Consider the following 14,005-nt stretch of genomic DNA (forward strand, 5'->3'; position numbering starts at 1 on the left):
GAAAAAGCACAAAGAGAATTAATTGCCAGAAAGGGGAAGCGGGGCAGAATTATCACTATGTTTAGCCTCACACCAATACTATCCAAAGCGGTTAGGATGTCTGTGCGTCCTCTGCTGTAAAGGAATATATTTTAGGTAAAACCCACATTCCATTTCCCAGCAGAGAAGAAAAGACATCCTCTGGATATCGGAGTTTCCTATATAAGAATGAATAGTGCTGTCATCTCTAGAATTCTGTAGCTTAACTACATTCTTTAGCACCAACTTGCTAAAGGCAGCTTTGATTAAGTCAAAACTATTGATCCATAATGTATAAAATCTGAAATATTTTGGCTATATCAATCTAACTGAGATGATCTTCTGGAGTTCAAAGTGCCTTGGAGGTGTGCCATCTCTAAAGAGAGAAGGTGAGATTCTACTCAGGGCAAAAGCTTTTGGGCCTCCCTCATGAAGTTCTTGGTCCTGTCTTCATGATTTAAATATGATTCTTAAGCCACATTGTCTGTTCTTATTAGGATTACTTTGCCCTGAATTATCCCAGCAAAAGCTGGCAGGGTCTGACTACCCTGAGTTCTAACCAGTTGATGCTGTGCTTGATTTCTTCCTGGCATCGTCTGCTCTGAATTAGAGGAAGCCTGTATTGGCTCTCCAATGTCTCTGGCTGGCATCTGTGCAACACCTTTGCTGCTGATGGTGGGGGAGGTACTCTTGTGCACCATAGAATGTGCACAATGTGCACAGAGAATGTACATAGAAGGGGAGAGAGGTCATTTGGTCACCCATATTCTTTCACCAAATCCTTTCATGTGATTTGGACCCATTGGTGTAGCAGCACCCACTGTGTCAATAGCAGCTGCTTGCTGGCCAGTTAGTCACTGGGAGCTTGGAAGGGAACTTTTTTTCAGTTTCAGTGAGAATCAGAGAAAGTGGTATTGCAATGGAATCTGGGGAAGAGCAAGAGGGAAATGAAAAAGGAGAGGTGGGAAGTGATGAAAGAAGAATGATGAAAAATGAGAAGCACAAATAAGGCTCATATTTTGGAAGATTGTTTACCCCTGGTATCTCATTTTTCTTGCCTGTTGGAGTGAGTGGGAGTGACATTTGTCCACCTATCCAGGTATTGTTCCTCCCTTACCTGCTACAAAATCACATTTTGATATATCATTTATTTTGCTGTGCTTCCATGCTAAGCCCAGACTAGGCCTGACATAATAGAGTAGTCAGGCTCTGTTTCTATTGCTTTCTCACAGCAGATCTCATTGATTTATATAAATTTTAATGCAGACAAAGTAGGATGGAAGATGAAAAGAGGGCAAGTGATGCATAACTGATGTCAAGAATCAGCTGAGCAGGGAGCACTAAAATTATATTACATCCATCCTCTTAGTATTTTTAATAGAAGGAACTGTAGATATGAAGGTCATTGGGAATTGGTGTCACAAGACATGATTTCTTCTTCTTCACATAGGATATTTCAGTCTTGTGTTCCTTTCCTTTTCTGTAAATTTCTGGTTCTTAAATGCAGTACTTGGACAAATAATTACACATTGAACTAGTTGTAACTTTTGTTTTATTTTTCTAAAGGTGACATTAGATCATGTTACTTAAAGGCTGGCACTCAAAAAGAAGGAAATATAGGACCCAACTATGACTGTATTTCAAATGCTCAGTAAGTAAACTCTTTTTAAGAAATACATTGTTTGCAAAAACCCACAAACTATAGAAGAATTGCAAAACAAATAAAAGGGCAAGATAGATATTCTGGTCTGTTTTAAATGTGTAATGTAAAGATGTGCAATAGGAGTCATAATAATTTAAAAGAAAAATGCATTTGCTCATGTTATATTCTAGTAGTAGTCATTTAGTTTTGCTGAACTAGATACTGAAAAAAGTTTGAAGAAAGTTAACATAGTATCGGCACAGCAAGTTGCTGAAACCAAGGTCTGATCAACTGGCCCTTATCATCATCATCATCATCATCGGCAATCACTCATATCCGAGTATGATTGCCTTCCAAGTGTAATGTCTTGGCAGTGGGTCTGGAGGTGACTGTAGAGATCTATACTTGATCTGTAGTGAGGACATCAATTTCCAAGTGGAAGGTGATCCCTGTCAGGGTTGGCTTGACATGCCTTCCTCTTGACACATTTCTTTCAGCCTCCATTCGTACCTCTTCAAATTCCACAGCACTATTGGTCACAGCTGACCTCCAATTAGAACGCTCAAGGTCCAGAACTTCCCAGTTCTTGGTGTCTATGCCACAGTTTTCAAGGTTGGCTTTAAGCTCATCTTTAAACCTCTTTTCCTGTCCACCGACATTCCATTTTCCATTCTTAAGTTGGGAGTATAGGCACTGCTTTGGGAGACGGTGATTGGGCATTCAGACAACTTCACCAGTCCAGCCAAGTTGATGGTGGAGGATCATCATTTCAGTGCTGGTGGTGTTTGCTTCTTCCAGCACGCTATCTATCTATCTGTCTTCCCAAGAGATTTGCAGGATTTTTCGGAGGCAATGCTGATGGAATCATTCCAGGAGTGAGTCTATAGATGGTTCACGTTTTGTAGGTGTATAACAGGGTTGGGAAGACAATACAGTGCTCCCTCGCTAATTCGCGGTTCGGGTTCCGCAGATTCGCTGTTTTGCGGATTTTCCCATCTGGTCCGCCCTCTCCTCACAGGCTCAAAAGGATTCAGTTTGAGGCACATGATCCAGCCCGCGCTTCCTCCTCAGCTGCCTGCAGGCAGCGCCAGTAGGCCCTGCCTGCGCCTCATCACCTCAGGAACAACAAGAAATACAGTACAGTACGTTAAATACAGTACGTTAAAAGAGGAAAAGAGGGAGGGAGGGGGGCTATATTTATTGAAATAAATAGAGTGCTGCTACTTCACGGTTTTTCACTTTTTGCGGGCAGGCCTGGAACCTAACCCCCGTGAAAAGTGAGGGCACACTGTAGCTTTATAAACAAGCATCTTGGTCTCCCTATGAGTGTCCTGATCCTCAAACACTCTCTGTTTCATTCAGAAAAATGCACTCGCAGAGCTCAGATGGTGTTGTATTTCAGTGTCAGTGTTGTCTTTGATGGAGAGGTGGCTGCCAAGATTGTAGAAATGGTTATTTTCTAACATTACACTCTTAAGCTGTTTTTCTGGCTTTGCAGAAGGATTGGCTGGTGCTTGCTGGAAAAAAAAATTGGTTTTCTCGATGTTCAGTGAGAGGCCAAGCTTTTTGTATACTTCTGCAAAAGTGTTTAGAGTGGCTTGTAGGTCTTCTTCTGAATGGCCACAGACGACATTATCATCAGCATATTAGAGTTCTATAACAGATGTTGTTGTGACTTTGGTTTTGGCTTTCAGTCTGCTGAGGTTAAATACGAGCTTGCCATCTGTCTGATAGGTGATTTTCATGCTGGTGGGAAGCTTCCCACCAACAAGGTGCAGTATCATAGTGATGAAGATGGAGACCTGATTCCACCTTAAATGGGTCACTTTGGGAGCTACTGCTGTCCAAGACTGTTGCCATCATGTCATCATGGAGGAGCTGCAGGATGTTCATAAATTTGTCAAGGCATCTGCTTTTTTGGAGGATGATTCAGAGTGTACTGCGATTTACTGTGTCAAATGCCTATGCAAGATCAGTGAAGCCCATGTACAGAGGTTGATTTTGTTCCCTGAGTTTTCCTTTGAGCTGTCATGCAGTAAATATCATATCCATTGTTCTTCTTGAGGGGAGGAAGCTGTTCTGGGATTCTGGGAGGATGCTTTCTGAGACAGGTAAAAGGCGATTTGAAAGAATTATTTTCCCAGCAGAGGTTAAAAGGGAGATACCTCAATAGTTTCCACAGTTTGTTCTTTCCCCCATTTTGAAAAGGGTGATGATGGTGGCATCTTTGAAGTCTGCTGGGATTTTCTCAGTTGCCCACACTTTTTCAATGAACTGGTAGAGTTTTTGTGTCCACTCAGGTCTACTTTCTTTAAAGTTTTCAGCAGCGATCCCATCAGGTTTGCAGGCTTTGTTATTTTATAGTTGGCCAATGGCTTTTCTGACTTCCTCCAAACTAGGCAGTGCTGCAAGCTCATCCCTGGTTTGTTGTTGTGGGTTTTCCAAGATAACCTCTTTGGCCACCGTAGCAGCTGTGGTTAAGGAAGTTGTGATAGTGCTCTCTCCATAGTAGTGCGATTGATTTTTTTTTTTATCCTTCATAAGTTTGGTTCCATCTGCTAAGCGTAGATTGCCATAATTTCTTGGTCCATAGATGACCTCTGTCATGTTAAAGAATGTCGTGCAGATATCTGTGCATCATGGATATCTGATAGGTGTTGGATTTCTTGAGGTTTTTTTGTCCACCAGAAGTTCTTGAGTTCTCTGGTCCTTCTTTGGACCTCTGCTTTTGCACTGGCATAGATATTTTTCTTAGCGCAGTTGTTATCTCTACCATATTTGGAAGGTTTTCCTTTTCTTATCAATTAACTGTTGGATCTTGTTATCATTTTCATCAAATCAGTCTTGATGTTTCCTAGTTTAGTATCCAATGATTTCTTCACTGGCTGTGATGATTGAGGTCTTCAGTTCATTCCAATGTTCCTCAACATTTTCAGGACGTTCTATGGGTGAATGATCATTGAATGTTGTTTGGTGAAGGGCTCGTTTAAAGGGCTCTTGAAGGGCTTGGGTGTTCATTTTACACCTTATCTTTCTTCCTTGGGGTCTGTGTTTGGGGGCAGTCTTGATTGCCATTGTGGATCAGATTAACCTGTGGTCTGTCCAGCAGTCATGACCACCTGTCATAGCTCTAATGAGAAGCACATTGCAGCAGTCTCTGGTATGAATTACATAGGGTTGTTGTATGTTTTCCGGGCTGTATGGCCATGTTCCAGAAGTATTCTCTCCTGACGTTTCACCCACATCTATGGCAAACATCCTCAGAGGTAACGTCAGGAGAGAATACTTCTGGAACATGGCCATACAGCCCGGAAAACATACAACAACCCTGTGATCCCGGCCATGAAAGCCTTCGACAAAACAATAATTATTTAGTCTAAGAGGTGACAATGCTTTGACCGGGGATGCTTCCATGATGTCTTAAACTTGTTTTTCTGGCAGAATAGTGTGTTTGTAGTGACAAGGTTGTGTTCCAACATTTGGTGAGAAGCAGGATGCCATTTGGGTTGCTGTTTCCAGTCCCAATGTTTCCTATGGTCCCTAGCCACAGGTTGAAGTCTTGTCCAACTCTCACATTGAAATCACCCAGGAGGATGATTTTGTCCTCCTCAGGTATCTCTGACAGCATGGTGTCCAGCTGACAGTAAATTTTCCTTGATGTCTTCATCAGCATGTAGTGTTGGCGCATAGGCACTTATGATGGTTGCCTGTTGGTTTTTGGCAAAATTAATTCGGAGGGCTAAGAGTTGTTCATTAATGCCAATTGGTGCTTCAGACAGATGCTTCACCAGGTTGTTTCTGATAGCAGAGCCGACTCCGTGTATTCTTCATTCTTCTTCAGGCAGTCCCTTCCAGAAGAAGGTGTAGCCTCCCTTTTCTTCCTTCAGCCATCCCTCTCCTGCTCTCGGGGTCTCCTGAAGTGCTGCTATGTCAATGTTAAAGCATCCCAGCTCCCTTGCAATAATAACAGCTCTGCATTCAGAGTGTATACTGTCACCTTGTTGTTCATTGGAACATGCAAGCCCCCTCACCACAACAAGGTGACAATCCATCAAGGGGGATCAGCTGGCCCATCTAGTTCTGTATTTTCTATGTTGATTTGGTACATCTTCTGATAGGAGTCCTTTCTATCAGACTTAAAGCATGCAAAGCATATGCTCTCTGACTTGCCATTTTAACATCAATAATTGTTATGAAATGCATTCTAACTACAGTAGAGTCTCACTTATCCAACATAAAAGGGCCGGCAGAATGTTGGATAAGCAAAATGTTGGATAATAAGGAGGGATTAAGGAAAAGCTTTAATCAAATTACGTTATGATTTCACAAATTAAGCACCAAAACATCATGTTTTACAACAAATCGACAAAAAAGCAGTTCAATACACGGCAATGTTATTTAGTAATTCCTGTATTTACAAATTTAGCACCAAAACATTGCAATGAATTGAAGACATTGACTACAAAAACATTGGCTACTAACAAATTGACTACAAATAAAGATAGAATTGCATAAAATGAACTTACAGTAACAACATTGTCGGAAATCCGTAAAAAGTTTAGTCCTTGCTGCCTGGAGAAACAGATGTGGATCCGGGCAGGAGGCAGACTGCGTTGGATAATCCAGAACACTGGATGGGCAAGACAACATTGATTAGCTGTCTTGCCCATATCTGTTGTTATAGTATCAGATTATTGAAGTGTAACTCTTGATAACATATCTCACTACCAGGTAGGATATCATCTGGCATAAAGCCTATACTTTTTCATTCTTTTTAAACGAAAATTGTTTAGATACTATATTTCTCTTCTGTTCTCATCAGAAAGTAATTTTGACAACTTTCCCAATTTTCTGCAGCCCCCTGCAGCTTATCTGACACTATCCCCAAGGTTCGTCACCTCCCAATAAATGAATTGAGAGGGAAGGGGCCCGTTTTATGAATGCATCCTCTGTTCTGTTCATAGAAGGGATGTTAGAATGTCAGACATTCTAGTGCTTATTATGCAAGTAATTAGCTTTACCTGATACCAAGTTATAATGTTTTTTCTTCTATAGCCTTTCTACATTCTGACTAATGAGCAAAACCTTTACTTTTATTGCTAAACAGGTAAGAGCCATTGTGTAAGAAACTGTAGGTGTAATGTTTATTTCACTGGTGAGAAATATTTGATTCTTTTGCATTCCCTTGGTGAGAGGGGTTGTTTAGAATTATTAATTACTTCACTGTGTGAGTCAGGGGTTAGGGTATTTCTGTATCTTTAAAGAGAGACATTGCTGGGACTTTCTGTGGAGTGTAACAAATTACTGAGAGGAAGTGTTATGAATGAAAAGAAGAGGAAAATGTTGTTTAAAGAATAATTCACAAATTATTGAAGATCTGTTATTGTATAAAGTGAAAATATTCTACTTCATTGTTGATTTTGTGTAGCATCATGGTATATAATATGTTACTGAGGTTCTTGTAGATAGCACTCAATTGATCCCCTGAAAGCAATTAGTTGGCATTCTGTACTTCTACAATTGTAGCGGTCTTGTATGAATTTTATGTTGTATGCTGCTTTGAATCCCACCTACGGGAGAAAAGCAGGATAGAAATGAAATAATAATAATAATAATAATAATAATAATAATAATAATAATAATAATAATAATATGCTGGGATTATTTTTACTGCATTTCTAATGGACCTTCTCATAGTCTTTCTAATATGTCATTTCTTAAAAATGACCAGAATAGAATTATTGTTCTTTGAATAGTTTTGATGCAACATTTTGTCCAAATGCTGGGTTTTTTTGTGGTGTCTACTGTAGATGCTGCTGTTCAATCTTAGAATATATAGTGAGGTGTATTGCAGTTAAAAGACTGAAACTGGTAATTTGCTTTTTGATACTATTTGATAATACTTCTCAGGGGTTGGGACTAGATGGTTCTTGTGGTTCCTTCAAACTATGATTTTGTGGTGCTCTGGTATATATGAAAATGCAACATCCTCCAATTGTATCCTGCATGCTTTTAAAATTTGAATATCTGAATAAAAATTGTGTATGTCTAAAATATTGTTTTCACATTAGTGTGAAATGTTTTTATCGATTTCCCATCAATCGTGTTTTGAAAACCCTTGGCCCAGTAGCAGTACTTTGGGATTTTTTTCATTATCATTGTAATTACCAACATTTTTAGTATATAACCCATTTAGGGTGTATTTACACAAAACAAACTGCCCACTACAGACCAAACTAAGACAAATGTACCTTAAATAAAAAACAACAAAAAGGGGAGAAAGACAACAGATTACTTTCAATTCTCCGTCCTTTGATTATACATACTAAACATCTTGCTTCCTCTACATTTACTGTTAATTCAACTTTTACATGTTATTCAGTTCTGCTGTTCAGATCCTAATATTGTTATTCTCCCTACATCCACAAAGCCTACCCAAATATCTATGTGACAAAAGGAGGCAGTCGCAAGACCTCTTCTAAGGAAGTCTTCATTTCTGAGCAAGGTACTGGAGCATGTGGTGACTTCTCAACTCCAAGGGTTCCTGGATGATGCAGATTATCTAGATCCATTTCAATCTAGTTTCTTAATAATGAGACAGAGACAGCTTTGGTGGCCTTGGTGGCTGACCTACGCAGAAGATTAGACAGAAGGAGTGTGCCTCTGTTGGTTTAGTACAGGAAGCTGTTCCTGTACTAAACCAGTGCCTGGGTGCTATAATGGACTGAATGAGGGCAAATAAATTGAAACTTAAATCCAGACAGACAAAGGAGCTCCTGGTCAGTCAAAAGACAGATCTGTGAATTCAGCCTGTGTCAGATGGGGTTATACTCCCACTGGAAATGCAAGTTTGCAGTTATGGGGTACTCCTGAATTTGGCTCTGAACCTGGAGGCCCAGATATCAGCAGTGTGAGGAGTACTTCTGCACAATTAAAGCTAGTGCTCCAACTGCACCCATTCGTGGAGAAGTCGGAGTTAGCCAGTGTTGAACTAATGCAATGTACTCTATGTACTTTGAAAAGTGCTCAAAACTTCAGTTGGTTAGTAGCAGCCATACTGCTAACGGGTTGGCTACAGGGAGCGTAAATCTCTTCTGTTGCAATAGCTTTCACTGGCTGCCAACGTTTCTAGGAACAATTCAAAGTGACCAAAATGTGTGGCTGCTAGCCACCTTGAGTCCAAAGCTTGTTAACATACCCATATACTTCACTTGCTATTGTGTCTGATATTACCCTGACCTCCTCGTGTTCTGTATCTTCCTGGTAAACAAAGTAGAGTAAAAATAAATGAATTTCAGTAAGTTAACAATGCCACTATTTCTCTTAAAATGTATTTTCAGCCTCCTGATTTCAGAAGTCTTATATTTCAGTATTCAAATCTCATCCCGTATATTTGTCTGAACCATGTCAAATACACCACTTCTTCCTATTATAATTTCTTGTGCCTCACATACAGTTTCTTCTCAAATTTTACTTTTAATGTGAGATGGTCATGACTACTCCCAAGCATAGAATCTGTCAAGACTAGCTTTCTGCTTACAATAGTAAATCATTAGTTCTTCTTTGTTCTCTTTGAATAAACTGTACAGTGTCCTCAAAGCACTATTGTTAATCAGTTTTTGGGTTCTCCACTCTGCTCCCTAAGTGGAAGGTAACTTTATCCTCCTTAATCCTATCTGTCTTCATCCACTTGGTATATTCAATCTCCATTATTACAAATTTTAACAAGGTCTTGCCATGAAATTTTTTTATTAAAATCTAAATCTTCTATTTGTGTTCTCCATCTTCTCTCCAAAATTAGTACCTTCTGAAACCAGAACTATATCTTTCTGTGATTATATGGGTTGTTCCTGTTTCCTGAACCCCTCTTTCAAAGTCTCATCTGCCAATTTCTAAGTCTTCTTTTAAGCAAAGTTTTATTTAATTAATATCTACTCTCATAAGATATTTATTCATTCTCAACAGTCGTCAAGAATTTGATTCATATCCATTGATTTTCTTTCTCTGCACTTTCCTGCTCTGCACTTTATCCACTTCCTGGCCCTATGATATTCTGATGCACTAGTCTTTGACTATGTCCATTTTGAAGTTCTGGTTATTGGCACTTTGATCCTGTTGATGGAGTATATTGAACTGGATTTTAATTTTGCAATTGTTTTTAGTAGAATTGTTTTTGTTTCATGATGATGTTTATTATGTTTATTATGTTGAATCTTGTTGTATGGTGTCTTTCGGACAATTTAATGTTTTTGTTTATGTTGGAAACTGCCCTGAGTCCTCTTGAGGAGATGGAGCGGTATATAAATAAAGTTTTATTATTATTATTATTTTATTATTTATTATTATGAGTTCGAGGCCAGCCCGTGGCGGGGTGAGCACCCGTCAATTAAAAATAAAAAATAGCCCCTGCTCGTTGCTGACCTAGCAACCCGAAAGATAGTTGCATCTATCAAGTAGGAGATAAGGTACCACTTATAAAAAGTGGGGAGGCAAGATTAACTAATTTACGACCTGGTATGAGGAAGTGCCGTCAGTGTGGATGATGAAGCAGCTGCTCCCCCCTGTGGCCAGAATCGAACATCCCCTCAGAAGAAGGTTAACTTGCCTCTGCGTGTGTCTCTCTGTCTCTGTTTGATGTGTTTATGGGCATTGAATGTTTGCCCTATGTGTGTTATAATGTGATCCGCCCTGAGTCCCCTTCGGGGTGAGAAGGGCGGAATATAAATACTGTAAATAATTATTATTTTCTAGATATTTTGACAACTGCCAAAGAAGAAGCAGGAATTCCCCCCCCCCCCCTGTAATTTGTCTTCTTTACCACTGAATGTCGCTCTTTAGCAACTCTCAGGTACCCAGCCCACTCCTCTCCAAGCCAGAATGCACATGCTTTTTCTCCCTCCTAAGTGATCATTTTATATTGAAAAGGGAAGGGCTAGAAACCATAATCTAGAATTATGATATTAAAAAAGGATTCTTTCACTATGATAAATGTGAGTTATTGTAGCTTTGAGAGGTTTCTTTAACATTAAAGGTATTGCTTGGCAGGCGTCCAGATGGTATTATGTTTTGTTTGGAACATTTGATGCCCACTTATACAGATGCAGTCCATTTTGGCCCATCACATTGTACTCTGCTAACTGGAAATTGGGAGTTGCCATGACTTATTTCTGTCAGCATGGGTTCTTCTGGGAAGAGTGTGTTGTTGATGGCAAGGTTGTGTTCCACACATTTGGTGAGAATTAGGATGCCATTCGAGTTGCTGTTTCCAACCCACCTTTTCCTATGATCCCTGGCCACAGGTTGAAGTCTTGTCCAACTCTCACATTAAAGTCTCGCATACCTAAGGAAGTTGATTAGGTATCTTCGACAGGATGGTTTTTCCTGGATGCCTTCATCAGCATCTAGTGTTGGTGCATATGCACTTATGATAGTTCCCTGCTGAACTTTGGCAAAATTAATTTGGAGAGACAAGAGTCATTCTTTGATGCCAGTGGATGCTTCAGACAGATGCCTCACCAGGTCATTTTTTATAGCAAAGCCCACTCTGTGTATACATTGTTTTTGTTCGGGCAGTCCTTTCCAAAAAGAAGGTATAGCCTCTTTTTTCTTCCTTTAGCTGTCCTCTCCTGCTCTTCAGGTCTTGTGGAGTGCTGCTTTATTAATGTTAAAATATCTTAGCTCCCTTGCAATAATAGCAGTCCTGTGTTCAGGGAATTCATTATCTGTGTTATCCAAGAATGTTATTCATTCTTCAGAGATAACCGTAGATGCGAGGTCATCTTGAGAAGACAAATTGACTACAGAATTTGCCAGTCTAGAGTTTACTTAAATCCTAGCCCAAAAAAGTAACCCCGCCCCCCTGGCCAGCTACATTAAATGCAGTCAAACAGCACTTACAAGACAATGGGTTCTGCATTCTGATTATTTATAAGTAAGTCATGATGGAAATTACCATTCTTTGGTGTTTCTATGGCATCTGATAATCAAGCTATACAGTTTCTTAATCCGGTTCTATCTTGACTTTCTGATAGGCACTGCCTGCTTTCTCACTTTTTGTACAGAGAAGTGCAATGACCAGAAAAAGTAGTGCAATCTGCCCTTGTATGGTAGTAAATTTTCTGCACATTTTAATGTACCATCAGTTTTTTCATAGAAATAATTCAGTTAAAATCCTCATGATTAATTTGTCACATTTGCTTTTAGAACACGTTCATCTTTGCAGTAGCAGGAAAAAGCCTACAGGCTACAAAAAATTAATTGCAGCAAACAAAGATCCTGCACTTGTGACTAGGAGGAAGGTCGCTTTTAAAATACTATGCCAATGTTGGTTCTTAAATCCTGTAAAATAGAAGTGTGTCTAGCCTCGGGCATGCCGAAGAATTTCGGTCTAGCCAATCTATATATTTCATTCAGCTTCATTCCCATAAATAACTAGTTGCAGAGTGCTTTGTAGTATACAAAGGCAACTGTCTGAATACCTTAGCAGTACCAGAGATCTCCTGGGCAATTGCTTTCATACCTGACAGTTCTCAACATCAGAGTATTCTTCTAACTCTCTGCAAACATACTCCATACTTCAGTCATTTTGCTGAAATAGAAGCAGGGTTTCTTGTTGAGTTTGTTAGCCCTGACTGAGGTTTTTTTAGCAGACGACTTTTCTTGTCCCAGTCACCAAGGTGATTTTAAATGATGGTGATATCTTCCAGCTCCAGCAATAAACTAGTGGTACTTCTTACTCAATGGATGCTGATATTTGACTGATTTAGAACAATACACAATGAAAATGCATATAGTCTCTGAGGATTAATTGGATTTGGGAATGTAATTAAGAATACATAGCATTAGCTATGTGTTTTCTATTGTCAGAATACTTTTAATTCTCATTTAAATGAAAATTTCCACCAAATACCTTTATCTGGAATATTTTAAACCCAATTACAAGGCATTGCAGAGAATTAAAATGTTCCAAGTCCACAAGAGTTTTTGTGGGTCCTAATCAAGGATATTTCATGATAAGCAAAATTCAGAACTAGAAAACACATGTTTACATGAGGTGGAACATTTGTTTTGAATAATTATTTACCTTTTCCTTATTTGTGGGAAAAAGCAACACATAAGATAAACTGTGATCTTTATTGTTCCAGCAGTTTTTCGTCTATGAAAATATTTGCATATGGCAAATGTAGAACTTGAAGACATTTTTCAACTCATCAGATGGCAATGTTTTGAAATACTTTCCTGTTTCTGTGTGAATTCTATAAAATTGTCTCTGGAGGAACAAAATTTCTCATTAGTTTAGAGGTCGGTTTTCACAGGCTCTGTCACCAAATTCCAGCACAGTCATATAAAGGATATGGGAAATGTTTTAAATGTTATCTAAAATAATTTATTAATGAAGAACTAAGATTTATTTCCACATGTATTCCATTGTTTCAAGATGCTTTGAATTGGGATGTTAAGAAAAAAAGCAGTATGTTGCTTCAGTTGTGTGTTAAAATTCAGTGATGTGTTAAAGCAACAAAAAAGTGGAAATTGGGGTTATGCTGTACAATTCTGTGGAAAAAAGAAGAGGGGATGAGGGAATAATTGCCACATGATGGCAGCAAATACTTTTCACCCAGCCACAATCTTTAGCGATCTGAAAGCAGGTGCATAATTTTAGAAGGTCATAAGAATGATAAGAAAAGGCCAGTCTTGAGAAAATGGAAGAATTATTGTTTTTACCTTCCAACTATTCTTAGCTTCTTTTTTAAAAATGGAAATGGTCCATTATGAAGTACTTTAAAGACAACATGCAATAACATTGAAAGCATTTGGACTGCAGTCCTGTAGATGAATTGGGATCATACTCTTACTCAGTAACTGCTCCCAGAAAATTATTCAAATATAGTTATTTCTAAATGGAATGGACAGGTATAGGTTTTAACTGATTTCTGAACATTTTGTATTACTGCTCCTGATTACAAAGTAAATGAGAAGTAGTAAAGACTTGAAATATAACTACATCTGTGTTTACTAAAATTACACCCTCTACGTTGACTTTACAGTAATCTCTTTGGGATTATCACTGAACACATTTATTTATGTTTTACAGGCATGTCATAAACAGCATTATATGTTGTTGTGCCCCAAATTCTTAGTATAAGTGTAATCTAGTACATCAAATATAGCATATCAACCTATATAGTCAAGGTTGCATATACATATGAGAAAGATGTTCCTGAAACAATAAAGATGTCATATTGAGTAGAGATACCCATTACATATCTGAATCTCTCCAATAATGCTTGAATTCTTTTCTTATCAAATTAAGCTTGTTATCATTATTATTATTATTATTATTAT

General features: G+C 38.7%; 1 protein-coding gene across 2 annotated transcripts in view; it reads left to right on the forward strand.

Moving 5' to 3' along the window:
• pcnx2 (pecanex 2) overlaps positions 1-14,005 on the forward strand; it is a 148,525-nt gene that overhangs the window by 16,982 nt on the left and 117,538 nt on the right. For both annotated transcript variants that reach the window (XM_062975467.1, XM_008124217.3), the window contains exon 8: positions 1,585-1,669. In XM_062975467.1, the coding sequence (XP_062831537.1) occupies positions 1,585-1,669 (85 nt within the window). The remainder of the gene's footprint in view (positions 1-1,584; positions 1,670-14,005) is intronic.

Source organism: Anolis carolinensis, chromosome 1 (assembly GCF_035594765.1).
Source record: "Anolis carolinensis isolate JA03-04 chromosome 1, rAnoCar3.1.pri, whole genome shotgun sequence".
Classification (NCBI taxonomy): domain Eukaryota; kingdom Metazoa; phylum Chordata; class Lepidosauria; order Squamata; family Dactyloidae; genus Anolis; species Anolis carolinensis.